We start from the raw sequence: 26,722 nt of genomic DNA, 5'->3' as shown, positions 1-26,722 counted from the left end.
TAACAAATTCTAGCAATTTAACAAATTTTAATTAATCAAATTAAACAAACAAATGCAAAAATTGCAATTTAATTTTTTTCTCTGTGTAAAAGTTGATTAAAAAAACCCAAAAAAACAATCAAAAAAAATAAATAAAAAAACAAAAATTTTTAAATGTGAAAATTATAGCTTTTATTTATGGAGTGGGACTTAAAAAATGGTAAATTTTGGGGAAATAGAATCGGGATGAGTTGAAAATGGAATATCCCAGTCGGCGATCGCCTGGCGAGCACCCTTCTCTGGCCAGTGGTTTAAATGGTAACAATCAAAAAGATCCAACCATTCACGTAGACAAAATAAGACAAAATGTTTCTTAAATTGTCTATTTATTAATGGAAATTTACCATTGAGTTTATTTATAGACCATGTGATATATTCAAGCCATGTCGTACTATGCTGTCGTCACAGCATAGTTTATGAAAGAAAGGCGAATAATACGGGCTTAGTAAATATTTGATTACACTCCAGCATCACAGAAACAGAACTTACAAGTTTTCAGAGTTTTGGATTCATATAAAAGGGCTAGTCCCACCTCCAGTAGTCAGTTCTTAACTTTCTCCCAAAATGAAGTACATTCTCGTAGTGGGTCTGATGGTCCTGGCTGTCCAGCTGGTAACTGCAACCTCCAGTAACAGCACCTCGTCCAACGCCACCACCACAACCACCACGACCACGGATGCCACCACCACGACCACCACCGACGCCACAACGACCACTGAGAAGACCCACCACCGCAAGAAGCTCTGCTGGAGGGGCAACGACTGGTGCGGCACCTACACTCCAAAGAGGAGGAGGAGGCACAGGAGCCGGAGCAGGAGCAGCAAGTGCACGGATGGCAGGTGCCGCAGGGTGGTTGTCCGGGTGACCCGCAGAAGGCACTCTGGCTAAGGTACCGGAATATAAGTTTCAAATAAAACATACAAGCACAAAATTCCAGTGTTCTTTTTAGAATTTCAAAAGATCCTGCAAGGTTTCGATAATCTGATATTTGGAACCCTACAAATAGGCTTAGTTCCAACATTTAAATATTTGCCTATATAATTGTTTAGGCTGTTTTTAAGGCATTTAGGCCGAACATATTTGTTATATTTACGTTTGATGTCAATATTTGGCTATCAGTCGTGGAAATTGATTCCGAAGCGGAAATGTTTAGTTTTGTATAAAAGGCCCGATTATCGGCCCAGACAATCAGATCATTCGATTGCCTCTTCCCATCAAGTAGAAATACGTAGCCCAAAGATCGTCCGAGATGAAATACCTCTTCGTAGTCGCCTTCCTCGCCTTGGCCATGGCAGCTTCAACCAGCAGTGCCACCACAACGACAACCACAACAACCACTGCCGCAACAACCACGACGACAACCACAGATTCCTCCACAACAACAACCACAGAGTCGTCCTCCACTGGAACGAAGCGCTGCTCCAAGAGCAACAACTGGTGTGGCACCTTCAGGCCCAAGAAGAAGTGCAAGCACCCCAAGAGGTGCCACAAGACCATCGTTAGGGTTACCCACAGGAAGGGTTAAGTCATGACGTTCTGAAATAAAATAAAAACCTTCAAACCGAAATTGAGATATTTGTCGTCACTGTTTAGTATCCTTTAGAAAATAGTTTCTAATGGAGGCAATGCACTTTATTAAAATCATAACAAACTTATGTTTCCCATGTCGTATACGTAATATACGTTAATAAGAATTTAGATTAATTTCAAGAAATTACTTTTAACACAGTTTTCACTGCAAGCTTCAGGCAAGAGAGCTTCCCCTCATAGTCCTTGTCAAATCAACGAAAAAGAGAGAGTAATAATATATCTCTATCTATTACAAACAACTCGTAGAAAAGCTACATTATAAATCCGATCAGGTTCTAAATCCGAGGTTGACAAAAAATGAGTTAAAATTTGCATAAAAAACTTTAACAAATATTTTAAGGCATAGAGGCTTTTTACTATTTTTTAGCTTTATAGCTATTAGTATCATAGTATATTTTTACAATAAGTAGGAATATAAAATTTATTTTCACGTTTAAAGCTGTGTCAATATACTTTCCGTTGAGATCATTTTTTAATTGGCGTTAAGTGGTGCATACTCTGAGGCGCTTACATAAACTTGTTATTCAAATATTTAGTTTCTTGTTTACGTCGGCAAGTATCACGTCTGTATCCACTGAGGAAATCTCTGACATGCTTGTTCTTCAAACAAAACTGAGTTCCTCGGTAGGAACTAAATAGTTCAAGCGGAAGTAGAACAAGTAGAATAAAACCCCCAGTTGATGGCCCAATCTTCACAAAACTCGATCCCTCCTCTCTCGAAGAGTACGAAATCGGTAGCTCCACATTATACGACATTTTCAAGAAACACTCGACATGAAATACCTCTTCGTAGTCGCCTTCCTCGCCTTGGCCATCCAACTAACCATGGCAGCTTCAACCAGCAGTGCCACCACAACGACAACCACAACAACCACTGACGCAACGACGACGACGACAACCACAGATTCCTCCTCAACAACCACCACCGAATCATCCTCCACTGGAACGAAGCGCTGCTCCAAGAGCAACAACTGGTGTGGCACCTTCAGGCCCAAGAAGAAGTGCAAGCACCCCAAGAGGTGCCACAAGACCATCGTGAGGGTTACTCACAGGAAGGGTTAAGTCATGACGTTCTGAAATAAAATAAAAACCTTTAAACCGAAATTGAGCTGTTGTGCATTCTGAATTGTTGTGCTTGTCATTGAAATAAAACCCAAAATTGAAAACCAATTGGTTTTAGAAATATTTGTTTTCCCGTTTTGGCTCGGATTTTGTATTCAAATTCTAAACTGAGTGCTTCAAAAAAACAATAATAAAATATTTTAATATAAAAAATATATTAATGCTTATATTAAGGCTTAAAATATATTTGATGCAAATTTTTTTTATAAGAGTCAACCATCGATGATGGGAGGAGCACTTTTCTCAGGGGCAGACACACTCTTTGATCCTCTTTTTGGGGACGCGAACTTGGTTTATCAGATTCTAGCAGAGCTTCTCCCTACGCAACGCTCCCGCACTTGGACTCAGTTGGAGGACACTTATATAGGTCCGAAAATGTTCAGTCGACCAGTGAAAAATTTCAAGAAAACTTGTGCAAACAAAATTTAAAATAAATTATTTTGCGATCGATTTCAGACAATGTAAATATAATTCGAAGTTGTCCCCAACTGCTGCGTGTAAACTCGCATTAAAAATACCTTTTTAATATTGCAGATTTCCCAAAATATATTTCTCAATTCAGCAATCTTTAATAAAATATTCAAGAAAACGTCGGGTCTTTTCACAGTGATCTAAGTAAAAAAAATTAGTAGATCTTCTGTTTCTTTTAAATCTGCCTCCAAAATCAAACCGGCAACCTTCTTAAAATAATTTCCAATCTGGAAGAAACAACATGAAATAAAAAATAAAAAAATAAACAATACGTATTATACTTATTACAATGAAGTCAAGATGTATGTTCCTGTCAAAATAAATAAGCCTATAAATAGGTGTACGTGTTTCTTCAGTTCAAGGTTAATTTGCATTTAAACAATTGGTTTGCCACCTAAACTTATTTTTGGAATGTGCTCAAAACTGTTCCCAGATGCACCGCTGCCATCCTTCTATAAAAACCTCAGAGTCCCCAGGGAAGACATCAGTTAGTGTCCTCCTCCCATCCTAACAAGATAAGCCTTCTGTGCAGTAGTCATGAAGATCGTCCTTGTCCTGATAATTGGTACCACTTCGCGATTCACAGTCTGACAACTAATCCATTTGACTTTATTTCACAGCAAGCATCCTCGTAGCATGCTCGGATGTCGCCTCAGGATGCGACTGTAAGGAGTGTGGACCCGGAGGAAATCCCTGCGAGCACTGTGAAATTAGGCAGTATCTCTGCACGAATCTGCTCAACCAGTTGAAGGAGTTCAAAAAGAAGATACAGAAGTGCGCCTGCGGAATTCCTGATTGGATGATACAAAATTGACCCTCCTCTGTTGATAACTCTGATAAAAAATAAAGGTGTTACTTATGCAAAGATATTTTAAGCTTTCTGTTTTTCTGAAGCACTTGTTGCTTTCCAGTCTCGAATCAATGTTGTAAATCCAAAAGCCAAGAGGTAAAAACAAATATTTCTAAACTCAATTGGTTTTAAATTTTGGGATTTATTTAATAGGATTCCTAATGCTTCATCAGTTCTTTTTGTGAGTGACAATCACAACAGTCTTGTGGCACCTCTTGGGGTGCTTGCACTTCTTCTTGGGCCTGAAGGTGCCACACCAGTTGTTGCTCTTGGAGCAGCGCTTCGTTCCAGTGGAGGACGACTCTGTGGTTGTGGTTGTGGAGGAATCTGTGGTTGTCGTCGTGGTTGTTGCGTCAGTGGTTGTTGTGGTTGTCGTTGTGGTGGCACTGCTGGTTGAAGCTGCCATGGCTAGTTGGATGGCCAAGGCGAGGAAGGCGACTACGAAGAGGTATTTCATGTCGAGTGTTTCTTGAAAATGTCCTATAATGTGGAGCTACCGATTTCGTACTCTTCGAGAGAGGAGGGATCGAGTTTTGTGAAGATTGGGCCATCAACTGGGGGTTTTATTCTACTTGTTCTACTTCCGCTTGAACTATTTAGTTCCTACCGAGGAACTCAGTTTTGTTTGAAGAGCAAGCATGTCAGAGATTTCCTCAGTGGATACAGACGTGATACTTGCCGACGTAAACAAGAAACTAAATATTTGAATAACAAGTTTATGTAAGCGCCTCAGAGTATGCACCACTTAACGCCAATTAAAAAATGATCTCAACGGAAAGTATATTGACACAGCTTTAAACGTGAAAATAAATTTTATATTCCTACTTATTGTAAAAATATACTATGATACTAATAGCTATAAAGCTAAAAAATAGTAAAAAGCCTCTATGCCTTAAAATATTTGTTAAAGTTTTTTATGCAAATTTTAACTCATTTTTTGTCAACCTCGGATTTAGAACCTGATCGGATTTATAATGTAGCTTTTCTACGAGTTGTTTGTAATAGATAGAGATATATTATTACTCTCTCTTTTTCGTTGATTTGACAAGGACTATGAGGGGAAGCTCTCTTGCCTGAAGCTTGCAGTGAAAACTGTGTTAAAAGTAATTTCTTGAAATTAATCTAAATTCTTATTAACGTATATTACGTATACGACATGGGAAACATAAGTTTGTTATGATTTTAATAAAGTGCATTGCCTCCATTAGAAACTATTTTCTAAAGGATACTAAACAGTGACGACAAATATCTCAATTTCGGTTTGAAGGTTTTTATTTTATTTCAGAACGTCATGACTTAACCCTTCCTGTGAGTAACCCTCACGATGGTCTTGTGGCACCTCTTGGGGTGCTTGCACTTCTTCTTGGGCCTGAAGGTGCCACACCAGTTGTTGCTCTTGGAGCAGCGCTTCGTTCCAGTGGAGGACGACTCTGTGGTTGTTGTTGTGGAGGAATCTGTGGTTGTCGTCGTGGTTGTTGCGTCAGTGGTTGTTGTGGTTGTCGTTGTGGTGGCACTGCTGGTTGAAGCTGCCATGGCTAGTTGGATGGCCAAGGCGAGGAAGGCGACTACGAAGAGGTATTTCATCTCGGACGATCTTTGGGCTACGTATTTCTACTTGATGGGAAGAGGCAATCGAATGATCTGATTGTCTGGGCCGATAATCGGGCCTTTTATACAAAACTAAACATTTCCGCTTCGGAATCATTTTCGACGACTGATAGCCAAATATTGACATCAAACGTAAATATAACAAATATGTTTTGCCTAAATGCCTTAAAACGGCCTAATCAATAAAATAGGCAAATATTTAAATGTTGGAACTTAGCCTATTTGTGGGGTTCCAAATATCAGATTATCGAAACCTTGCAGGATCTTTTGAAATTCTAAAAAAAACACTGGAAATTTGTGCTTGTATATTTTATTTGAAACTTATATTCCGGCACCTTAGCCAGAGTGCCTTCTGCGGGTCACCCGGACAACCACCCTGCGGCACCTGCCATCCGTGCACTTGCTGCTCCTGCTCCGGCTCCTGTGCCTCCTCCTCCTCTTTGGAGTGTAGGTGCCGCACCAGTCGTTGCCCCTCCAGCAGAGCTTCTTGCGGTGGTGGGTCTTCTCAGTGGTCGTTGTGGCGTCGGTGGTGGTCGTGGTGGTGGCATCCGTGGTCGTGGTGGTTGTGGTGGTGGCGTTGGACGAGGTGCTGTTACTGGAGGTTGCAGTTACCAGCTGGACAGCCAGGACCATCAGAGCCACTACGAGAATGTACTTCATCTTGGGAGAAAGTAAAGAACTGACTACTGGAGGTGGGACTAGCCCTTTTATATGAATCCAAAACTCTGAAATGGAACTTGTAAGTTCTGGTTCTGTGATGCTGGAGTGTAATCAAATATTTACTAAGCCCGTATTATTCGCCTTTCTTTCATAAACTATGCTGTGACGTCAGCATAGTACGACATGGCTTGAATATATCACATGGTCTATAAATAAACTCAATGGTAAATTTCCATTAATAAATATATAATTAAAGAAATGGTTATAATCACAATTTGTCTACGTGATTCGTTTGGACCTCCTTGATTGTTGCCGTTTTAATCCGATCTTTTGAAGCAGATAGATGGGAATTTCTTTCTCGATTCATGAATGGTATTGAATTCATGAATCCGTTTATCAATTGGTTGCGAAATATTTAAAATATTCATTAAAAAGTGTAGCAAAATATAGGCGCCAATAAAAAAAAGTGGTGGCAATTTGTAAGATTTCCTAATGGAAAATTGTGTATAACTCGGCTAATATTTGTCAGATTCAAAAATGTTACACCTTTCCGATTACAGAACTTCGAGTACCATCAGATTAATTCAAAATTTAAAAAATAAAATTTTTAACCATTTTTCGAAATTTTTTAAGGGGTACCATCATGATTTATCCAAAAATTTGATCAAATTTTTTTTGTTTGAATTTTCCAATGTATTGATGCAGTTTGAAGCTTATTAGAGTTCTGATTAAGAAATGGTATTGCATTTAGTGATCGGTTGAAAAATAGTTGAGATATGCACTAAAATGTGATTCAAAAGTTTCAATTTTGGCCAAGTTAAAAAATTTCTGAGATTTTCTACCAATATTTTCATTTTTGTAGTGGAAAAATGTCCATAACTTGACTAATACTTGGCAGATCTTAAAATGTTATACCTTCCCGATCTTAGAACTTCGAGTAGCATATATTTCAAAACCTGACAAAGAATATTTTGACCCCATTTTCGAAATTTTTCAAAGGGTACATCATGATTTTTCCAAAAATTTGATCAAATTTTTTTTTTTGATTTTTTTGTTCTTTTGATGCAGATTGATGAGGATTGGTTCTCTGATTCATAAATGGTATTTCGTTTCTCCAACACTTTCGAAAAAGTTAAGATATACGCTAAAAGGTGAGGGGAAAATCTATTTTTTGGCCAAATAAAGAAAATTAAGACGGTTTTCCAAAATAGTCACTTTTTATAATGGAAAAATGTGCATAGCTCGGTTAATACTTGGCAGATCAAGAAATGCAATGCCTTCCCGATCTTAGAGCTTCGAGTAGCATAATTTTCAATCAAAAAATAGCAACACAATTTTTTATCCATTTTTCGTTTTCAGCGGTACGATTTTGGCCTAAAATTTGACAGAAATTTGTTTGTTTGATTTTTTTGATCTTTTGATGCAGATTGCCGAGGGTTAGTTCAATAAATGGTATTCCGTTTTTTGTATCGGATAAGAAATATCTGAAATTCTCGACACGAAGTGCTTAAAATTTGTTAGTTTCTGCCACTAGCTGTTGCCCTGTGTTCTGTGTATATATAATTTAGAATTTTACCCTCTTCAGATGATAGAAAATAGTCTTTAAAATATTCTTGCTTTAATCATTTATTCAAAATACAATGGCCAAAATTTAGGCAGTTCTCCTGCGAGTGACCCTGACCCTGTGGCACCTGTGGCCATTCCTGCACCTCCTCCTTGGGATGAAAGTGCCGCACCAGTCGTTGCCCCTCCAGCAGAGCTTCTTGCGGTGGGCCTCAGTGGTGGTTGTGGCATCGGTGGTAGTAGTGGTGGTGGCATCGGTTGTCGTGGTGGTTGCGGTGGTGGTGTTGGACGAGGTGCTGTTGGTAGAGGTAGCAGCCGCCAACTGGATGGCCAGGACGATCAAGGCAACTACGAAAAGGTACTTCATCTTCAAAGGTGAGAAAGTTTTGAACTGATTACTGGAGGTGGGCCAAGCTCTTTTATATCAATCCCAAACTCCAAGCTTCCACATCATCCGAGTATTAATTGTAAGTCTGTTTCCAAGTGGAAGATTTTGGGATTCTGGAAAGTGTTCAGTATTTGCCAAACTCAAATACATGAAAATGTGTTACTACCAAAATAACTTCTTGAAATAGTTTACATAGTAAGTGATATTCAAATACAGCCCAAGTCTGTCATCCGTTTGTTTTCATAAACCTAGACTTTCAGACGGCGAGTTTCTATATTACTTATAAGGTATAATTCCATATTTCTTCTGTGTGGATTTGTTACCCCTTCTACGAGATGTAGAATATAAGAGTGACATGTTTTTTTTTTTACCCCTTCATGATAAACCCATGTCTCTTATACTTCTTCTTACTGTTGATGTAGAGGTGCAGCCGCCATTTTGAGCATAAAAGTAGGCAATGCATTTTTTCCGATAAATAATTTAATTTTCTATATTTATCTCATTTATTTATGTCTTATTTATCTATTAATAACTTATTTAAGATTCTTATTTATTAAGAAACATAATTATAACTTATTCTTCAAATTAAATATTATTAATTTTACTATAATTTCTTTGTCCCTTTCATTAACCAGAAAGATTCACACTTTGGTTTTAAGTGTTTTCGATTGTTCTTAGTCGTCAAATTATTCTTTCACAGCGCCTTAAATCGTAAATATTTATTCGATTATGATAAATTCAATCATATTTATATCAAATCCAATGTATGTGTATTAGTGGAACTAAAATGTTTTATTTCTAAATCCACAAATTTTTCTTTTATTGTCAGAGTATTGAATTTGCACTCCGGCGTCCATTTAGACTATTCTCTTTTAGGCCCGTTAACGAAGTTTTTTCTGAAATCTTTTCCTTTCATCAACACCTTGCTTAAAGTTTATTTCGAAATTTAAATTAATTTAAATTAAAATGCATTTTCGATTCTCCCCAACCTCTTTAACCATTTCACTGGACACCTCAACACAGAAATTCAATTAACCACTTTTGTCACTTATAATATCGATAGAACAAATATTACTAGTTGCCTTTAGCAAAGATTTTTGATATGAAGTTTCAAATATATTTCTTTATCTATTAGCTTTTTAAAGTTATAGAATAGAATAAATCATTTTTATTTAATCCAATTCATAGTAATTGAATTAAATTCTGCATATATGCATTTTGGGACGTTTGAAATATTTCTATTCATAGGTGATGACACTATAACTTGTACAGATTTTTAAACCCTTTAAAAATGCCCAGTGAAAAAATAATTTCTTTTTCTAATGCTTTTATTTGAAATTGAAGAGCCAACATCTTAGGCTGTCTTCCTGCGGGTCACCCTCACAACCACCCTGCGGCATTTGCCATTCTTGCACCTCTTCCTCTTTGGGATGAAGGTGCCGCACCAGTTGTTGCCCCTCCAGCAGAGCTTCTTGCGATGGGTCTTCTCGGAGGTGGTGCTGGTGTCTGAGGAGGATTCAGTGGTTGTGGTTGTCGAGTCCGCTGCGGTGGTGGTGGTGGTTGTTGTAGAGGCTTCAGTGGTGGTGGTGGAGGTGCCAGTGGAGGCGGCCAACTGGATGGCCAGAGCGATCAGGGCGACTACGAAAAGGTACTTCATCTTGGAGGAATGTTTTGAACTGTCTTACCAAAGTGCCAAAGTAACCCTTTTATATGAATCCATGACTTCAAGAGAAGGGTTGCCACTAAATGATTCCATTATATTAAAAAGTAACTAAATATTTGCTATATTTGTAAATATTGTTACCTTAAGATTCCCTAATATTAAGATACAGCTGTAAAAATAATAAAGCTTTTCATGAGCAGCTGGTCCATACAAGGTGGTAACAAACAAAGCCGTAATGACGCCCCTACGGGAATTCCATAGTTTTTACAATTTCTAATATCAAGTTTGGAGCGTCAGAACTAGGTTTTTTGGAAGTTGCTTGTTACTAAATTTTTCTAGCTAATATTTGATGGTATATACTCTAATTATTCCATAATTTCTACAAATTTTAATTAAAATTGTCATTACAAGGTTTTTTTATATACATTTTTGTCTGGAAAACTTTTCAACTTTCTCAAACACATATTATTAAGAGTTATACTATATAGATATACATACTACTATATATATATTATACTATATATATAATTTGAAAAAATATTAGTTTTTATAATGTCAATTTATCATAAACTTTCTTTTAACCTACAAAGGAAAAGGTTTATTTTCTAAAGAACGTTTCATTTCCACTCGTTCCATCCATTGGTTCGTGTACTTGCTAAGGCCTAGAGTAAAATAAATGTAAAATGTATAGTTATTCTTAGGTTGTGATAATAGTAACTATAATAAAGTAATTTAACATTTAAGAAATTAAAAAATAATAAAATAAAAAATGTATATATTTTTAACAATTAAAAAGCTCCTCTTTGAAGGTTATTGGCTTTGAAGGTATTCCCCCTTAAATCGGCCTTAAACTTATACCCACGTGCGGCATTATATTATTTATTTTATAATATATTGACCCGTCTTCATCTATAATTATAAAAATTGGAATAAGGGCTGTGTTTGTATTTATTTAATCGACAAATGTATTCCATTTATAGAAAAAGAGCTGATGAAAGTTCGAAAAAAATGACAATGCGCATATCGAAGGTTGCTATAAAAAGTGAAAATGAACCCAGGAGAGGTATCAGTTTGTGGTCTCGTCCTCATTCGGCGCTAACATGAAGCTGACTTTAGCCAGTATCCTTGGTAAGTAAACCATTTATGGATCTAAAGGATTGACGTGATTATTCTAAATCGAAATTCTTATATTCCTTTCAGTGTGCATTGTGCTTCTTGGCTTTGCCAATGAGGCCTCCGCCGCCCCGAATCTCATCTCCGTCCTGGATCCATGTGCTCCTGTACCGCCCTGCAGCCCCACTAAGGCAACTCCTAAGCCACCAATTAAAAGGACAACCACTAAAAAGCCAGCCACGAAAAAGACAACCACTAAAAAGCCAGCCACGAAAAAGACAACCACTAAAAAGGCACCCACTAAAAAGACAACCACTAAAAAGCCAGCCACGAAAAAGACAACCACTAAAAAGGCACCCACTAAAAAGACAACCACTAAAAAGCCAGCCACGAAAAAGACAACCACTAAAAAGCCACCCATTAAAAATACAACGAAAAAACCAACTCAACCACCCACTAAGCCACCAACCAAGCCAACAACTAAGCGACCAACTCAACCACCAACTAGGCCACCAACTCAACCACCAACCAAACCACCAACTAAGCCACCCACTAAACCAACAACCAAACCAACAACTAAACCGACAACCAAACCAACAACCAAACCACCAACCAAACCACCAACCAAACCACCAACTAAACCTCCATGTGGTTGCAAGCCTTGTGGTCCTGGAGGCAAACCATGTCCTGGCTGCGGTGACAAGGAATCTGTTTGCAAGGACCTCCTCCGTCAAATCCGCGAACTGAAGGACAAGATTGGCAAGTGTGTTTGTGGCTAGGATTTGAAGATCAAAGGACTCTGCCAAGATAGTAGTTTGGGGACATTGGGAACTGTGTTGATTGTTATTTTTTGTTAAAATTATATTTCTATTAAAATGTTAAATATATTTTTGACCTTAAAATTATGAATATGAAAAGTTTTATTGATTCATTTTTGAACGCTTCCTATTTATTGATTTCCCATCGATTTATGGGCTTGCTGATGTTTTTCGTTTTGATTTTTTATAGACCGTAGACTTGTCTTGAAGAACTGTGGTGGTGTCGGGCATTGTGGTTCGGCTGGAGATCGGCTTGAATCGGTAAGCCACCGGCGAGCCATCGCCACTCGTACGAGGCTGCTTGCCGCTGGTGGACGCGTTTCGGTGGTGCTCCGATCGGTGTGGTTTCCTGTGAACAAAATAAAGTGTCTCAAAAGCATAAAAAATCTGTCACAAAAAAAGGATAATCCTGTCATGTATGGTGATCGTCTTCAGAATCATAAATCGGTGGGTGGTGCCTTAAAATAATTATATTCCATAGAACATACTTGTTCCGAATCATACTCGTGTGTGTGCTTTGTTGTGTTGTTTTGTGGCAGAGATATCGAATCGAGATAAAAGTGTCATTTGCTGGTTAATGATTCCGCTATCTCAAGAATCTGCTCCTTTGTGAATCGAAGTAATATGGATATAAGTGACTAAAAAGCTGGCTCAGGCAGATCATGCAGATACCTCAGGTGGGGCCTGAGCAGGTAACTTCAGAGAGCGGGCTGCTGCTAATCGCCTGCAGACAATCGTCGGCCGCTTAATTGGTGGGGATCGGAGGACCACCCAACCGCCGAGCCCATTTGACAACGCTCTTGGCCATTGTAGTTGGGCCGTAGTAAGCCGGCGAATCAATTTATTTTGCCCACCTCGGTAACGAGAGAATCCAGAACAGTCAGGGATTTCGTGTGGCAGTGCCACCCGCAAGCTGGAATTCCGAATATCGATTCCTATCGAAGTCATATGCAGCACATATGCAAAGTGTTCCATGAAGTTCTTAAGGCTCTTTTGGTTAAAAAATACACTCAAGGAAAATATATAGAATTTTTTGAAGTTATAGTTAACAAAAATATAAGAGAAAACTTCCTTAATTTTTGACTAAAGGCCAGAAGGCGATCTATAACTTCTTTATGAAAAATATTATTACATTAATTTTTTAATCAAAAGTTTCTTAAATTCAATGGAAAAGTATGAAGACACCCATTGCATAGAATAATACCCAGAGAGGGGAGCTAGGGCCGTTCGGGGGGCCTGGCGCCGAAACCTGACCTCCCTTCGGGTATTAACCTTCCAAGGTGTTGGTCAAAGGCCCCTTTTTTTTTTGGATTTTTGCTGAGTGGCAGTGGGTTAAATGAGTCACGAGCTTGGCATTTCCTTGTATCGTCTTGCAAACTTACCTCTTTCTTGTCATCGGCAGTCATAGAGGAAGATCACGGATCAAGTATTACAAGGAATGGAGTCTGGTAGCAGTGGCATTACGGATATGGAGATCACCACCGATGCTGGCCAGCCCACCCAGATCACCTCCATTGATGGATTCTTTAATCGGAAACGAGGAAGACCGCCAAAAAATCGATTTGTTGAGGTCTACAAGAGTGTGAGTTCATATTTTATTTCAAGATTTCATAGATTATTATATTCTTATATTTTTTAAAAAATTTCCTCCACTTTCTATACCTTTTATTAAAATTTCTTTAAGGAAATTATTTGCGACCCAGTTGCTTGGTTCCTTTTCTGTCTGTCTGCAAGTTTAGGGCGTAGCTCGAATGTAATTAGGAATTTGCGCCTATTTGTGTGCAACGTAGGCTACTATATAAGCCCCCCCTTTTTTGAAGAAAACAAAATATCGATCCCCTCCTCATATGATCGACTGGGACTAATGCGGCATTTTGTGTGCTGTGCGTTGAATTGAGTTTTCGGATTTGGTTTTTGCCACATTCGTCATATTAATATTGACAACGAGTGTTTCCGCATTTATATCATTTGTGCTGCCCGTCTAGCTTCGACGACGGCACTTCTCTTGGTTGCTGCCCCGCCCCCACTACCGACACCGCCCTAGTCCCCCATTCCCTCTACCCTCACTGAAAAAAAAAACCCTTTCTCTACTGCCAGCCAGCCAGCAGCTCCCCCTCCAGGTGACAATCGTTTTGTGCTTTTAACTGTCATTTTCATAATTTCTACATATTTTTTTTTTGATTTTTTTTTTTTGAGCCAAGCTCATGCACACACGCACCACAGCGGAGCAAAGCAGTACCCTGCACCACCGAACACCACATCGCACTTGTGTGTTTACGATTACCCAGCCCACGCGTCACTCTCCTTGGTGTACAGTGTACACACACTGTACATGGCGCGCACTGTCTGTGTGAATAAAAAACAATTCGAATTTGAATAAATATTTTTGTCCATTGCCATTTGCGGCATTCTTTTGGGAAATAAGCCGAACAGATAAGGGGGGGCCCTGTGAGGTGACCCAAATTAAAGTCTAAAATAAAAAGGATGGTTCTGCATTCAAACTGCACTTTCAACCCTTTCGATAATCCCCCACTTCCAAAGAGATCCAATAGCATGATAAAAAATTTGTATAATAATAATAAATAATAAATCGGATACTCCATTCAATTCATATTTAATCAAATAAGGTGTGTGTGCTCATAAGTGTGTGCCACAACTTATCGGGTAAAGGCAAACTCGTTTCATTGTCTTTCAATGTTTTCGGTGTAATTATTTGTTATGAGCTATAAGAGTGCCATATACTCTGTCTTAAAAATATTTAAGAAATAATGTTAACTTGGCTAAAAAGAAGAAATTTAATTAAATAATATTTAGGGCAAGATATAGACAACTTTTTATTAAAGAAAATTGTTAAGGGAACTACTTTATACTATACCTTAACTCACTTTCCTAACTTTCTTAACTCAAAACTTAAGTTTAAAAATATTCTAAAATAAATATTATAGTATTAATTCTTGAGTTATATTAAAGAGAAGTATCAAAAGCTATATCTTATCTCCTATATCTTATATAGATCTTATTTTTATAGAAAACTTTTCAAAGAAAACTTTACCTCCAAAATATTTGATTTATTATTTTTTTCAAAGTCCATATTTTAGCACCATAATTTTCATCATTATTTTAGAGTATTCCCTAGCTTTACTTGAATATAGTTTTTTCTTAAATATTTTTCTTTGGTTTCTCCTTTGTTTTTGCTTTTGGCTTTTTCACTTTGCCCGTTCTTTCTTTTTTTTATTTTTATTATTGATTTGATGCGTGAACAAAATTTAAATAGTGACATTTTGGGCCAACGACAAACATTAACAGTAATTTCGGAAATACGAGTAATAAACTGGTTGCGGCCGACTGTTTGTCATAAATCCAAAATTCAAAATCACAAAACTATGACAATGGGCAGTGGCAGCAAGTACGGCCCTGCCATGCCATGCCATGCCAAAGTAATTTAATTCCATGAAAGGCGCCCACATCGTTTCAATGGCTTGACCAAAAAATAACATATCGTTTGAAAATTATTTTTAAGTAAATGGGAATTTTTTATATCGTTCCAGGCTCAGCACTCCCCGCAGGCCATCTTCACCAGCTTCAAGCTGGAGCGCAGTGATCCGGGGACACCTGTTTCCGGTAGCTCCCTAGTCGATAGCCTTGACGATCGATTTCAATCCCCGGAAACCGAAATAGATCTCACGCCTAGTCGGAACCGGAAGAGGAATCGCTTGTGGGGTAGATCCTCCTCAGCCGTGGAGCAGTCGCCCGGAAGGAGGAGCTCCTTCAGTGTGGCCCACTTGGCCACAAATGTGCCACAAAACAGCCGCCAAGAGGTAGAGTTAAGAGTGTTATTTGGGGTTTTTGGATGAAGAGCTTGCCCCATTATGGGGAATATTATCATTACCAAATAAGGGGTCTAAGAAAAGGTGTCTTTTGTTGCTTCTTACAGAACACTTCACAAGCTATTGATACAGCAACATCAAAGAGTGATTCCAGCAAAGTTCTTGACAGAATTTCGGGTAAGATTGGGGATTTTTTTTGTTAAAAATTAAGTGAGAAGAATTTTAATTTAATAATTCATAAACCTACTTAAGTTGTTCGCGCCGCTGGAACTTTCTATCCGGAAAATGCGAATTCTTCTTCTCAGACGGATAATCCGGAAGTGGCACGTTCCTCTCGCTTCATTAGCCGCCAGGAATCCGGCGACCTGGAAGTGGACCAGCCGGAGGACCTCAGCATGAGACCTTCACTCCCGGAACCAACTGCCACGGCGGCGGTGGATGTGGAACCTGCCCTGAATATGAATCTTTTGCAATTCAAGCAACTCATCGATCTGTATCAGAGACAGGTCCTTCTGCCCAGCTTCCTGGCAGCGGCTAGTCAGCCATTGGCATTGCCAGGATCAGGATCAGGAGCTGGGGCGGACATGAGGCTACTACTTGAGATTGCTGCCCACCAAAAGTTGCTGCACCTCAACGCAGCCGTGGCAGCAACAGCAAGTGCGAATGCAACTGCAACTGCCACAGCAACAACGGTGTCTGCAACAGCAGATTCTTCTGGTCAGCGGGTACCCGGAAGAAGGATAAGAGACCACGACATCCCTAGTGGTTACCTCAAGTTCCGGTTTAATGAGGACTGCGGATTCGAGAAGTGTGGCTATCGGAACCATCAATCGCATTTTCATTGCAACCGAAGGGATTGCCACTACAGGTTGGTGGATAATGGAACAATTTTTTATTAAATCATACTTCTAACTACACTATTTTTAAGTTTCTGCGACAAAACACGCTTCGTGCAACACACAGCCCGCCATGACCGGATGGACACCCTCATGGGCGATGATTTCCGGCAGTTCCGGGCCAACATGCAATGCGGTGTGGCAAGTTGTTCCTACGCCGCCTCAACCGGGAGGTCCTCCGATTCAGGTATTCTAAAAAATATCCTTTCTAAAATATATCCTTTTTATAATAAAAATATTTCTCTACAGATCCTTTAGACTCTGTGGCCTCAACCTCTAAAAAGACATCGCACTTTCACTGCCGGAAGTGCGATTATGTTTGCACGGATTCCAACAAAGTGGTGGCTCACAGGAGGCTCCACCTGCGACAGGACTATGTACGTTCGGCAGGATTCCGGAAGGTGAACGGCAATGAGCCCTGTAATTCAACATCCTGCACTTATGCCCTGCGGCACACCCACTACCATTGTGTCACTTGTGATGGAGGAGTGCTTTCCCGGGCTCAGTTATCAGGACACAAGCACAGGACCTCCCTTCCTAAGCAGGAGGCGGAGACCACGCCATAGAGACTTTTCAAATCCAAAACACCAAGCTTAACTTACAATAAAATCAGGAACATTTAAGACAGTTCAAGTTAATTTAATTTGTAATAATTCAATTAAGAATGATGCTACTTCCCCTGACTGTTGAAACTTTACAAACTATTGTAATTATTTTAGAAAAATGATAACCTCTTTTAAAGTCTTTAGTTATATTAAATAAAAGTCAAATTATCTGAAATGCTCACTTTCTTTTACTTTTAAAAGCTTATTCTAAAACTATTTAATTGTAATCTTAAAAGTCCAAGCAAAGTCCAGGCCACGTTTATCGATACGATTTTTTGGCGGGAAGACAATATGCAGCTTATTTTGTTTAGAAGACCACTGGAAAAAATATATTTAATAAGAAATTAATATAAACTATCTTAGTTTAAAGTTGTATACCTGAATTTTAGTATCCTCCATGCCCAGCATCACCACTTCGGTGCTTTCCTCATTGAGAATCTCTTCTGCAACCCCCATATCGACACCTGTCAGCAGGACATTGCTATAGATATTGATATCCTTGCCCAGAGGATAGATGTTCAGCTCATTGGTGTCATAAGGATATTCCAAAATAAAGGCGTAGACCGAAATGCTGCCATTGGAGGCCTGTGGGTGCCGTGTATACCACACATTGGGGGTCACAGTATCGTTCTGATAGATCCAGGGCTTGGAGGCGTAGATGCCCTCGCCGTTAATTTTCAGCCAGCGACCCATATCCCGAAGTCTTTCCTCAAAAATGGGTAATATAGTGCCATACTTAGTGGGTCCAACGTTAATCAGGACATTGCCATTGCAGCTCACAGTGGTGACAATTTCTACAAGGAACAATCTTAGTAATATTTCTGAAAGAAAGCCCTTTCTACTCACCTTTGATTACTTCCTTGGAGGTCATAAAGTCCTTCAGACTCACATCGAAACGTTGTCCCCAACTGGTCTTGTCCAGGGTGAAAGCATTCTCCCACTTGTGGGCTTGCAGGACTCCAGGATTAAACCGATCCGCGCAATTATAAAAGTCGCCATGCAGGCAGGCAGTTCCAAAGCCCCAACGGTCATTTGTGACCACGGTATCCCTCACAGGACTATCATTGTAGAGCCAGGCGATGAACTCCTCGGATCGCCAGTATTTGGCTGGAGCCTCCCAGTCCCCGTCGGACCAGATCACCTCCGGTAGGTATTGCTCCACCAACTCCATTTGCTCCGGACGAACTTTCCGGGTCACATAGTTCTGTTGCATCAACAGGTGCAACTTGTCGTCGGTCCACAGTCGGTTGAACCACTCGAATAGGGAGTAATATAGTCCGAATTTCAGATCCGACTCGCTGCGAACAGCGGCAGCTAGTTCCTCTTTGAAAGACAAGGATTATTAATCTTTTATCTTGTTTCTAGACCTGATTACTTACTGATAATGTCTCTCTTTGGTCCCACATCCACTGAGTTCCATCCAAAACTACTCTTCGAGGGCCACAAAGTGAAGCCATCATGGTGCTTGCTGGTTAGTACTACATATCTGTAATGTTTAGAGATTAAAGATTATAATATATTATATTATATTTAATTATTATTGTATGTTAAGTACCTGGCACCACTATCTTTGAATAACAACGCCCACTCCGTGGCATTGAAGAGCTCGGCTGTAAATTGTTCAGCAAATTCCTGATAAGTGAAGCCGGGTCTATAGTTTCTCTGCATGAATCGAATATAGTCCGGATTGCGGAGATCTGAAAGGCAAACATGGTTTAGTATTTACTTTAAAAGATATCTATTGAGTCAAAGTCAGTGATAAAGAATAAGTTTAAGATATAAAATTATATATTTCCCCTACTTATCCAATTAGTCCAAAACCATTCAGATCCATAACTCGGCACAGAATACACTCCGTAGTGCAGGAAAATGCCCACCTTGGCCTCGTCATACCACCTGGGCAGGGGTCTCTGGTCTAAGCTGGCCCAGTTGGGTTCATACCGCGTCCGCGGACCCGGCACCTGAGCCGCCACCTCCACTCCAGCCCTCGCTTGCCACACGATCAGTGCCGCCAGAAGCGGCGTCCAAGCGGCGATTGCCATTTCCTCAATTAGCCTCACAATCTGATTTTGTTTTGTACTCCGTCTGGTACTGGGACTGGGATGCCGATGCCTCTGTCTCGGTTGACGATCCAAACTCGACTGAAATTAGGGAGCAGAGTGCTCTTTTTTTAGTAGAAGCGACTGGAATGGGTTATGTTGTGTGGGTGTGTTTGGGATCGAGGCGGGATAAAGACAGTACACTGGGAAAAATTATAGGAAATTATAAGAAAAATAGAAGGAAATGGTAGTAACTGTGTTAAGTTAAAATACATACATTAAAGAAGTTTCTATAAGAGAGATTGAGGTGCATTTCTTTCAAAAAATATAAGCATGTTCTTTTGATAAAAGAATTCAGTTTTTGTGAGTGGCTTCTGTTTGTTTATCATCATTAGTTTGTAAACTGGCTTAAGCTGGCAAAAGATACAAACAACACAAAATAATAATAAGCAAATATATATTTATAGCCTAACTAGAGATAAAAATTTCTCCGTTTTTGTGACTAAATTTGCTGCAAATTAATATATTAATATTCTAAAAGTAATAATCAAGTCATTAACAATTTTCTAAATAATTTTTATTAATAAAATATAACAGATTTAGTTTTAAAAGCTAAATAGCCGGTCCGAATTCGCAATGGGACGACCAGTTCCGATACCGTCGGTTGGAACGCGGCGAGTGGTGCGAGGTGATCACCGTGGAAACAGGATCATCACGGATTAGGGTGCCGCCCAGGGTGACGACACGTCGGGTGTCTGAGAGAAGGGGTGTCTGCTCGGTGGCAGGCGACACCTTCAACTGCAACTCCTCCTTGGCCTGGACGCACTTCCTAGCGATCTTGTAAAGATACTCGTACTTCTGTGCTAGGCTTAGAAAACTGGACTTCCCAGGACCCTCGTAGAACTCCTTGGGCGAGAACTTGGCGAAATCGATCAGTCCGACCAGGTCACTTACATATTTGCGCTTCTCCTCCTCGTTGGACAAGATAATGGAACTGGGACGAATCTGAAGCTGTGTGCCACTGGCGGCGGGCATCTCAGGAACTGCCTTTTCGGCATCGCCCTGACTACCGGTGCCCTCCACCGGTGCCATTTCGGAGCAGGTATACTCGCCATCGTCGAGACCATTGTACTTGAGGTACATTTCCATTAGACGGAACCGATCTGCCTCCGGTAATTTGCCGGATATCACCTCAATGTAGTGCTTGAAGACATCCGCATTGAACTCATAGATGCCGGAGTGGTTGAGAGAGCCGGAGAAGTTGCACTTGAGGTCCCAGGCCACCTGGTCGATCATGTGCTTCTTGTTCAGACGGTGGGCGCACTGGAACAGCCGCAACAGTTCACCCATATCGTAGGTATCCTTGCGGTTCAGTAGCTCCCGGACACAGTCCTCCTCGATGGACTGTACCAGGTACTTGTTGCCGAACTCACACAGACGGATGAGGGTATCGAAGTCGTAGTGGGTTAGTTTCTCGCACTCATAACCGTAGACGTAGTCCCGGAACTTCTCGAACACGTCTGGGTCCACGTCGTTCAGATGGACTTCGCCGCTGGTGGACTCGTTATAGTCACCATACAGCATCCGGTCGAAGACCTCTGAGGCACAACTGAAGATTAGCCGGTGACAGGGGAAGGACTTGCTCACTCCACTCTCCGGTTCGATGATGAAGCTACAGTCTGTGTGGCGATTGGAACGTGACATCTCCACCAGCGAGCCGCGCAACCTGCATTGGGGATGGCATAGTGAGCAGGCGGACCTGCGATTAAGATGCTTCTCAGGATTCCAAAGAGGAGGAAGAATTTGTGACGAACTCACCAGGTATTCATATTAGCGATCCAACTATCCCCTTTTGATTTCAAACAATGAATTTTGTGTGAATAGGGAAAACTTTTAGATATAGAATCAGTCGTGTTGGTTTTTCAAATGAAGAGTATGGGGTTGCCCGAATCTTGAAATTACAGCTTGAACTGACATTATATTCTTAGGTTACTGGATTTAAAAAAACCCGATTCTGGACATTATAGTTGAAATAAGCTTGTAATTAGCTTGTAAGCTTCTAATATTCATCTGACAGTATTATCAGAGGTTACTAGGTTACTAGATACTAAAATTGTGACTGATTTTTATACTTACTTTTATATTATAGCTTGAAAATGGCATAATAATCTAAAGTTAATAGATCTGAAGAATATATACTAGCTTCCATACTTATTCTCGCTGGAATTATGAGATTAAAGCTTGAACTGACATTATAATATAAGGGTACTAGATCTACAAAACCCCAACTGACATTATTATCTTTTTTCCAGACTACTAGATCTGACCAAATTTATATGATTTTTATACTTTCTCTTAACCAAATCTTGACATTATAAGCCTAGTTTACTAGATCTGATAGCTTAAATAATCTTATAATTCATCTAACATTATTATCAGAGGTTACTAGTTAAATAGATACTAGAATTGTGACTGATTTAAATACTTACTCTTTACCGAATCTATAATCTAGAGGGGAATCTATTGGCATTATATTATAAGGACTAGATCCTCCTACCCGAATCCGAAACCAAACCCCTTGTAATAAAAAATATCCTTTCAATTGAACATAACAGTTTATTTTATTATCTTCATCTTGCATGACTTTTGCAGTTAATTCGCTTTTGCTTTTGTTTTTTTTTTTATTTTAATTTTTGTTGTTGCATTGCAATCCATTTCCGTTCTATTTGCACCTGTATTCTATAAATAACTCACATACCTACATATAAATACATGTATTTCTTGACGTGTTTTTCATTATTTTTTTGTTTTTATTTTGTGAAGTGTGTTTTTGTGTTTTAAAGTTCAACAGATCGAAAGTGTGGGTGCTTTCATATAGAGGATATAGAAGATACTGTGTCTTGAGTGGGATTTGGACAGTTTAGTGGATCGAATTGCAATTATATCTACAACGGGAGCGCACAAAAATTGTCTTCTACTAGTCTACACAGAACTTGCTTCCGTCTTTTGTTTTTTACTTTTTATTTTATTTTTTTTTTTATTATTTAAAGTAAGTTTCCTTCATTGCCATTTGTTTCTCTATATAAAGGGTATATCTCAACACAACACAATACACGGTACAACATACAAGTCCCTTTCTTGTTAATATTTTTTTTTTTTTGTAAGAAATCCGAAGCATAACTTTTGCATTTCCATAGATATATATTTTAATTATTAGTTCCAATTGTTGGAAACTATAGTTTTCTTAAAAATTTCCATACTTTAACAATGTGCGGGAGGGAGGAGTAGGGGTGTCATCTTGGTTGTGTGAGTGTGGTATATATTAGTATTTCATTTTCGGTGCATACTGTTAGGCGACTGTTCGCAGTTCGTGGAGGTGAAGTTTAGGTGCATACTTTTAGGCTGGCTGTGCCAAGTACACTGTGAAAAGTGTTTTATTCTAAAAAAACTGCCTATTATGCCTAGTAGAATACGTGTGTTTCTGTCTCTCTCTAACTTCCTGAACAATTGAACCAGTTTAATTAATTTTTTAAGAGAAATAATATTTTAAAATGATAGTCTGAAGAACTAGTTCCAAATAAAAATTAAAAGAAAATTATATATTTTAGTTCAAATATATATATACTGTTTAATATTGTTGCCTTGAAGGCGTTGACTTTGCATTTGCACTCTGGCTTCAGTCAGGACTTTTTTCATTTTTTGTTTTTAATTTTTTTGTTAAATATTCTGCTCTTTTTTTTACTTTTAGAAGAAGGTTAAAAATACTCGTAAAGCATAAGCACGAGGAGGAGGCTCTCTAAACTCTATGCTTGCAGCTCGGTCTGTATCGGTCCCATCCTGTATCTGCTCCTGTCGCTCTGTCCTGTATCTTTGTATCTGTATCTGTCCGATCTGTCCCTGTTCTATACAATAAGTACATATCTAAATCAACTTTACGGAACTACTATGCCAACTTCAATTAGCGTAATATTTTTTTTTCGTGTGTGTTTCTTGTAATTATTTCTGCCTGTTTTTTTTTTTGCAATTTTTTTCATATATTTTTTGTTTTTTGTTTTTTGCTTTGTTTATTATTTTTACAATATTTTCAACTTTAGGATCATAGAAGTAACATTAAATAACATTTTTGCGTAAATCTAGTATTTCTAATGTTTTTTGTTGTTGTTGTTGTTGTTGTTGTTGGTTTGCTGCGGCTGCTGCAGTTGCTCCTCCCAGCTTAATTTTTTATTTTGTCCCACTATGCCGTTGTGGTTGATGACGCCGCCGCTGCAGTGGCACCACCAGTGCCACCCACATTGCCCCCGCCACCACCCGCCGCATTGCACTGGATGAGGCCACTGTGCTGCTGATGCTGATGCTGCTGCGTTGCTGCTGCTGCCGCTGCTGCATGATGGTGATGACCATGGTGCCCATGTCCGTGTCCATGACCATGGTGATGGTGGTGGTGGTGATGGTTCAAATGATTCAGATTATGATTATTGTTATTATTGTTACTAAAGTTTAAATGTAGTGCGCCCGCGCCATTGTTCAAAGCGGTCGATTCCGTGGAAGTAACCGCTCCAGCTCCAGCTCCCCCTCCCTGACCGCCACCGCCTCCTCCACCTCCTCCTGTTGCACCTGCCGCTTGCTGAGGAACCGCCGAGGTGCAATAGCGCGTTGTATCACCAAATTCGCCGCTGGTCAAGTCGCCCAGTATACCGCCAAGCAGACCACTACTCCCAGCCGGCTTGCAACCCGCACCTGCCTCCGGTTGCGTGCAAATTGGCGGCGCCGCCGCATCGCCATCGATCAGTGAGGTGGATGCCGAGGCGGATGTGCTGCCATTGTTGCTTTGTGAATTGACATGCAACGCCTCCGCGGAGGAGGTGCTATTGCTAGTGCTGCTGCTATGGTGGTTATGTTGCAACTGCTGCTGCTGCTGCTGCTGCTGATGCTGCTGCAGATCATGATCGTGGTGGAGAGCCGACGATGTGGAGGTATTATCCTGACCACCGCTACTATCCTGATCGGTGAGACGGAGCGCCACCTCCAGATCGCGCAGGACATCCGTCTCCTTCTCGTCGATCAGATTGAAGCGCCGGTGCAGGGCGGTGAGGTGCGCAAAGGTCAGATTTAGATGGGTGTGCAAGCCGAGCAGCGCTATTTCTCGGAAATGCGCCGCATACAGATGCGCTATCACATGAAATTGCAAGCGTAGTATCTTTCTAGCGATCGACTCAAACGATCCGGGGAACTCGTTGGCGTATTTGGTTGGGAATATCGACTCATCGCTGACCGTCTTTTGGGTGAACGTCATCACATAGTCGATGTACTGTGGGGCAGCCACTCGCGTCTTCTTGCCCTTCTCGTCGAACCATAAGTACGTTCTAAAAAAAATATATATTATTAGTTATAATATTAGTATAGATATAGTATTAGTTACCTGTTGCCGGGTCCAGTCATGTCGGCGCAACCGGATTGTGTACAAAATTCACTAATAGTTCCATAGACCAAGTTAACGTGCTCAAATAGAGCCAGGGCTAGAAACAGATTAGAAAAATAAATGAAACTATTAAGTATTTTATTTCTCTGATTTCTTTCAGTGTTTGGGTGCAATAATATTGAATGAAGCCACACCACACTACCCCCTACCCCCTAGTAAGGTCAATGCCAACTCAATATTTGCACAAGTGTCCCCATTACGTACTACACACAGAGACCTGGCATTATGAAATCGCTGCAAAAGTCAACTTAAAAGAGGGAGAAGCCTCTAAAATATTAAACTTTCAATTTAGAATTCCAGCTGATCCAAACAGTTTCACTTTTGATTGTTTTCTCTGAAAACTGAAGGCTCTCTGGCTGCCAATAAAGTCTGAAATATCTTTGATGATGATGGAGGAGGATGATGGAGGAGGAGTAGATGCCCTCCGGTTCTACTATAGCTACAATTTGCTGATACATTGCCAATTATTTGCCTCATTTGAGTCAACAAAGAGCTGTGTAATTTGCATTCTGCCACCCAGAGATGATGTAATTTTTCTCAAAATCGATGATGCTGGCGGGGATGGGATGGGGACCTAGTTCTCCTCCAGCAGTTCATTAAAAAAAGTGAGTCATAAGACACAAGGTGTCGGCTTTTAATTAGATATTAAAACAAAGAAAGAGGGTCACCCCTTAGAGGTACTAGTGTCCTTGAAAGTCAAAAGTTCATTGGCTCAGTCAGTTTCTGATAATCTCCCGACTATATCCGACTCTGGAGTAGCTCATAAATCGGGGAACTCAGTGGCGATTAGAGTATCAAAACTTATGCCAAACTTAGCTCGACAGCCGCAGCTCGTTAAGCTCATTTGTAAATCACCCCACGATAAAGCCACAATACAAATCATCAAAAATCACATGAAAGTCAGTAAGAGACTATAACATTATAACCTACTGTGTGACGCCAGCCATTCATTGTAGTCCAAGCCAGCTGGTAGATCCACTAGGGCTTTGAGATCAGCTTCAGGTAATTTACGTTCTAGGACACTCTCCTCCAAATACAGTTTGGTGTCTGTTGAATTTTGATCGCCATCGCGTTCCTTGCGACGGGCTTTGCTGTAAAGACATTAAGAATATTTATAAAATTAATCAACTCCTTTAAAATATATACTATTTTAAGTTAAAAACTATTTGATAAGCTATTAAGGAGTCTCACCCAGCTACGCATAGAAAACTATCAACTGAATCCTGAGCAATGCGGTACAAGGTACCAATAGTCTCACCGATCTTAGACGGTATAGTCGTCACTTGCCACATAAAACGCGCTGTTTTTAACAGACATTTAATAACATATGATGTTGGTTGTTGTTGTGGTTGGTTTGTTGTTGTTGTTGTTGTTGTATTTGTTGATGTTGTCGTTGAGGTGGAGAGTGATGGCGAACCCTTGTAATTATTATTCTTTGGATCCGAATAAGATTCGAATGTTACTCCTAACTTTGTTGCTGGCACCTTTGAGCTGAGAGTTTCTTTCATTTTTTGGTATTAATTACGTTACTTTGGTCATCTTGGCTTCTGGAAAGGGGAAAAAGGGATTGCAACTAAGAGCTATAGAGGCTCTAAAAGACAGAGCTCTTAGGCAGAGTCAAAGACTTTGTTTCAAAGGAAAGAGTCAGAGACTGTAGACTTGTAAGCAGCTCAGAGACTCTAGACTTCATAAGACTAGAGCTCATAAGACTATGCTTATTCCTTTGAAGGATAATAAGATCTACTTGTAGAGGCCCTTGTCTCTTCCATAAACCCTAAACTTGAACAAATATTTCCCACACGCCACCAGCCACCAGCACGTTTCAAAAATACGCACTCAGCCCATCGAACTGCGGTTCAGACTTATTTGCACTTCAAGACACGCGTTTTGAAACCCATTTTCGAAAAACACCTTCCCAACTGTCGACAAAACAACTCCTCCTCCTCCTATAAATACGGAGGACCCTGCCAGCGAAGGTATCAGTTTTCGAC

The 26,722-nt window shown here is 39.9% G+C and overlaps 14 protein-coding genes across 23 annotated transcripts in view; 6 read left to right on the top strand and 8 right to left on the bottom strand.

Annotated features, from left to right (window-relative positions):
- The first annotated feature begins 156 nt into the window (after positions 1-156).
- LOC123257160 lies at positions 157-970 on the top strand. The gene has a single exon (XM_044715066.1). The coding sequence runs from the start codon at positions 604-606 to the stop codon at positions 925-927; it is 324 nt and encodes a 107-aa protein (XP_044571001.1). The 5' UTR covers positions 157-603; the 3' UTR covers positions 928-970.
- A 233-nt stretch (positions 971-1,203) lies between these two features.
- On the top strand, positions 1,204-1,606 carry LOC123257162 (protein new-glue 1-like). Its single transcript, XM_044715068.1, has one exon. The coding sequence runs from the start codon at positions 1,289-1,291 to the stop codon at positions 1,562-1,564; it is 276 nt and encodes a 91-aa protein (XP_044571003.1). The 5' UTR covers positions 1,204-1,288; the 3' UTR covers positions 1,565-1,606.
- A 692-nt stretch (positions 1,607-2,298) lies between these two features.
- LOC123257161 (protein new-glue 1-like) lies at positions 2,299-2,733 on the top strand. Its single transcript, XM_044715067.1, has one exon. The coding sequence runs from the start codon at positions 2,404-2,406 to the stop codon at positions 2,689-2,691; it is 288 nt and encodes a 95-aa protein (XP_044571002.1). The 5' UTR covers positions 2,299-2,403; the 3' UTR covers positions 2,692-2,733.
- A 910-nt stretch (positions 2,734-3,643) lies between these two features.
- LOC116655911 (salivary glue protein Sgs-7) lies at positions 3,644-4,091 on the top strand. The gene is made up of 2 exons (XM_032454880.2): positions 3,644-3,787; positions 3,843-4,091. Exons 1-2 carry the CDS (start codon positions 3,760-3,762, stop codon positions 4,034-4,036), a joined length of 222 nt encoding a protein of 73 aa, XP_032310771.1. The 5' UTR covers positions 3,644-3,759; the 3' UTR covers positions 4,037-4,091.
- A 103-nt stretch (positions 4,092-4,194) lies between these two features.
- On the bottom strand, positions 4,195-4,636 carry LOC123257159 (protein new-glue 1-like). Its single transcript, XM_044715065.1, has one exon. It carries the CDS (start codon positions 4,527-4,529, stop codon positions 4,242-4,244), a length of 288 nt encoding a protein of 95 aa, XP_044571000.1. The 5' UTR covers positions 4,530-4,636; the 3' UTR covers positions 4,195-4,241.
- A 690-nt stretch (positions 4,637-5,326) lies between these two features.
- On the bottom strand, positions 5,327-5,750 carry LOC123257158 (protein new-glue 1-like). Its single transcript, XM_044715064.1, has one exon. It carries the CDS (start codon positions 5,654-5,656, stop codon positions 5,369-5,371), a length of 288 nt encoding a protein of 95 aa, XP_044570999.1. The 5' UTR covers positions 5,657-5,750; the 3' UTR covers positions 5,327-5,368.
- A 224-nt stretch (positions 5,751-5,974) lies between these two features.
- On the bottom strand, positions 5,975-6,395 carry LOC123257157. Its single transcript, XM_044715063.1, has one exon. The coding sequence runs from the start codon at positions 6,338-6,340 to the stop codon at positions 6,017-6,019; it is 324 nt and encodes a 107-aa protein (XP_044570998.1). The 5' UTR covers positions 6,341-6,395; the 3' UTR covers positions 5,975-6,016.
- Positions 6,396-7,950: 1,555 nt separating this feature from the next.
- On the bottom strand, positions 7,951-8,333 carry LOC123257156. Its single transcript, XM_044715062.1, has one exon. It carries the CDS (start codon positions 8,268-8,270, stop codon positions 7,992-7,994), a length of 279 nt encoding a protein of 92 aa, XP_044570997.1. The 5' UTR covers positions 8,271-8,333; the 3' UTR covers positions 7,951-7,991.
- Positions 8,334-9,601: 1,268 nt separating this feature from the next.
- On the bottom strand, positions 9,602-10,001 carry LOC123257155 (ELMO domain-containing protein C-like). Its single transcript, XM_044715061.1, has one exon. The coding sequence runs from the start codon at positions 9,946-9,948 to the stop codon at positions 9,646-9,648; it is 303 nt and encodes a 100-aa protein (XP_044570996.1). The 5' UTR covers positions 9,949-10,001; the 3' UTR covers positions 9,602-9,645.
- A 1,015-nt stretch (positions 10,002-11,016) lies between these two features.
- Positions 11,017-11,972, top strand: LOC6507894 (salivary glue protein Sgs-3). Its single transcript, XM_032454905.2, has 2 exons — positions 11,017-11,082; positions 11,155-11,972. The coding sequence occupies exons 1-2, from the start codon at positions 11,055-11,057 to the stop codon at positions 11,844-11,846; spliced, it is 720 nt and encodes a 239-aa protein (XP_032310796.1). The 5' UTR covers positions 11,017-11,054; the 3' UTR covers positions 11,847-11,972.
- A 33-nt stretch (positions 11,973-12,005) lies between these two features.
- On the top strand, positions 12,006-17,385 carry LOC6507895. Of its 3 annotated transcripts, none has more exons than XM_044715060.1 (7): positions 12,006-12,301; positions 13,288-13,467; positions 15,434-15,703; positions 15,820-15,889; positions 15,965-16,580; positions 16,641-16,795; positions 16,858-17,376. In XM_044715060.1, exons 2-7 carry the CDS (start codon positions 13,324-13,326, stop codon positions 17,172-17,174), a joined length of 1,572 nt encoding a protein of 523 aa, XP_044570995.1. In that variant the 5' UTR covers positions 12,006-12,301; positions 13,288-13,323; the 3' UTR covers positions 17,175-17,376. The 3 variants fall into 3 exon arrangements, with proteins under 3 accessions (XP_044570995.1, XP_001956542.1, XP_032310193.2); XM_001956506.4 differs by having other exon boundaries at positions 12,007-12,332; XM_032454302.2 differs by lacking the exons at positions 12,006-12,301; positions 13,288-13,467 and adding an exon at positions 15,131-15,322 and having other exon boundaries at positions 16,858-17,385.
- LOC26513695 (putative alpha-L-fucosidase) lies at positions 17,382-19,372 on the bottom strand. Its single transcript, XM_014910034.3, has 6 exons — positions 19,015-19,372; positions 18,769-18,910; positions 18,593-18,699; positions 18,060-18,536; positions 17,592-18,007; positions 17,382-17,531 (listed from the first exon to the last, which is right to left on the bottom strand). Exons 1-6 carry the CDS (start codon positions 19,253-19,255, stop codon positions 17,427-17,429), a joined length of 1,488 nt encoding a protein of 495 aa, XP_014765520.1. The 5' UTR covers positions 19,256-19,372; the 3' UTR covers positions 17,382-17,426.
- A 440-nt stretch (positions 19,373-19,812) lies between these two features.
- Positions 19,813-21,231, bottom strand: LOC6507176. 2 transcript variants are annotated; one of them, XM_001956508.4, is made up of 2 exons: positions 21,071-21,231; positions 19,813-20,978 (listed from the first exon to the last, which is right to left on the bottom strand). In XM_001956508.4, exons 1-2 carry the CDS (start codon positions 21,079-21,081, stop codon positions 19,865-19,867), a joined length of 1,125 nt encoding a protein of 374 aa, XP_001956544.1. In that variant the 5' UTR covers positions 21,082-21,231; the 3' UTR covers positions 19,813-19,864. The 2 variants fall into 2 exon arrangements, with proteins under 2 accessions (XP_001956544.1, XP_014765092.1); XM_014909606.3 differs by having other exon boundaries at positions 19,813-21,011; positions 21,071-21,229.
- A 617-nt stretch (positions 21,232-21,848) lies between these two features.
- The window catches only part of LOC6507175 (MOB kinase activator-like 2), a 40,386-nt gene continuing 35,512 nt past the window's right edge, over positions 21,849-26,722 (bottom strand). For 4 of the 7 annotated variants that reach the window (XM_014909603.3, XM_014909604.3, XM_014909605.3 and 1 more), the window contains 3 exons: positions 25,662-25,822; positions 24,672-24,768; positions 21,849-24,615 (listed from right to left, as the gene is read on the bottom strand). In XM_014909603.3, coding sequence (XP_014765089.1) covers positions 23,487-24,615; positions 24,672-24,768; positions 25,662-25,822 — 1,387 coding nt within the window. In that variant the 3' untranslated portion in view covers positions 21,849-23,486. Of the gene's footprint in view, positions 24,616-24,671; positions 24,769-25,661; positions 25,823-25,922; positions 26,279-26,722 lie in introns of all 7 variants that reach the window. The other 3 variants (XM_044715057.1, XM_001956509.4, XM_044715058.1) reach the window with 1 other exon arrangement.

The sequence above is a fragment of the Drosophila ananassae genome, chromosome 2R, assembly GCF_017639315.1.
Source record: "Drosophila ananassae strain 14024-0371.13 chromosome 2R, ASM1763931v2, whole genome shotgun sequence".
Lineage (NCBI taxonomy): Eukaryota > Metazoa > Arthropoda > Insecta > Diptera > Drosophilidae > Drosophila > Drosophila ananassae.
The sequence above is the reverse complement of the archived record's forward strand: the minus strand, read 5'-3'. Positions and strand labels throughout refer to the sequence as shown.

What these genes read in the sequence shown, in the direction of transcription:
- LOC123257160 (XM_044715066.1), top strand. Translation starts at nt 604, where the DNA reads ATGAAGTACATTCTCGTAGTGGGTCTGATGGTCCTGGCTGTCCAGCTG.
- LOC123257162 (XM_044715068.1), top strand. Translation starts at nt 1,289, where the DNA reads ATGAAATACCTCTTCGTAGTCGCCTTCCTCGCCTTGGCCATGGCAGCT.
- LOC123257161 (XM_044715067.1), top strand. Translation starts at nt 2,404, where the DNA reads ATGAAATACCTCTTCGTAGTCGCCTTCCTCGCCTTGGCCATCCAACTA.
- LOC116655911 (XM_032454880.2), top strand. Translation starts at nt 3,760, where the DNA reads ATGAAGATCGTCCTTGTCCTGATAATTG. An exon ending in CGTCCTTGTCCTGATAATTG is followed by an intron (nt 3,788 to 3,842) that starts GTACCACTTCGC and finishes TTTATTTCACAG; the next exon opens with CAAGCATCCTCGTAGCATGC.
- LOC123257159 (XM_044715065.1), bottom strand. Translation starts at nt 4,529, where the DNA reads ATGAAATACCTCTTCGTAGTCGCCTTCCTCGCCTTGGCCATCCAACTA.
- LOC123257158 (XM_044715064.1), bottom strand. Translation starts at nt 5,656, where the DNA reads ATGAAATACCTCTTCGTAGTCGCCTTCCTCGCCTTGGCCATCCAACTA.
- LOC123257157 (XM_044715063.1), bottom strand. Translation starts at nt 6,340, where the DNA reads ATGAAGTACATTCTCGTAGTGGCTCTGATGGTCCTGGCTGTCCAGCTG.
- LOC123257156 (XM_044715062.1), bottom strand. Translation starts at nt 8,270, where the DNA reads ATGAAGTACCTTTTCGTAGTTGCCTTGATCGTCCTGGCCATCCAGTTG.
- LOC123257155 (XM_044715061.1), bottom strand. Translation starts at nt 9,948, where the DNA reads ATGAAGTACCTTTTCGTAGTCGCCCTGATCGCTCTGGCCATCCAGTTG.
- LOC6507894 (XM_032454905.2), top strand. Translation starts at nt 11,055, where the DNA reads ATGAAGCTGACTTTAGCCAGTATCCTTG. An exon ending in GACTTTAGCCAGTATCCTTG is followed by an intron (nt 11,083 to 11,154) that starts GTAAGTAAACCA and finishes TATTCCTTTCAG; the next exon opens with TGTGCATTGTGCTTCTTGGC.
- LOC6507895 (XM_032454302.2), top strand. Translation starts at nt 15,137, where the DNA reads ATGCGTGAACAAAATTTAAATAGTGACATTTTGGGCCAACGACAAACA. An exon ending in CACAAAACAGCCGCCAAGAG is followed by an intron (nt 15,704 to 15,819) that starts GTAGAGTTAAGA and finishes TGCTTCTTACAG; the next exon opens with AACACTTCACAAGCTATTGA. An exon ending in CGAAGGGATTGCCACTACAG is followed by an intron (nt 16,581 to 16,640) that starts GTTGGTGGATAA and finishes ACTATTTTTAAG; the next exon opens with TTTCTGCGACAAAACACGCT.
- LOC26513695 (XM_014910034.3), bottom strand. Translation starts at nt 19,255, where the DNA reads ATGGCAATCGCCGCTTGGACGCCGCTTCTGGCGGCACTGATCGTGTGG. An exon ending in TTCAAAGATAGTGGTGCCAG is followed by an intron (nt 18,700 to 18,768) that starts GTACTTAACATA and finishes TAAACATTACAG; the next exon opens with ATATGTAGTACTAACCAGCA. An exon ending in TGGAGGATACTAAAATTCAG is followed by an intron (nt 17,532 to 17,591) that starts GTATACAACTTT and finishes TATTTTTTCCAG; the next exon opens with TGGTCTTCTAAACAAAATAA.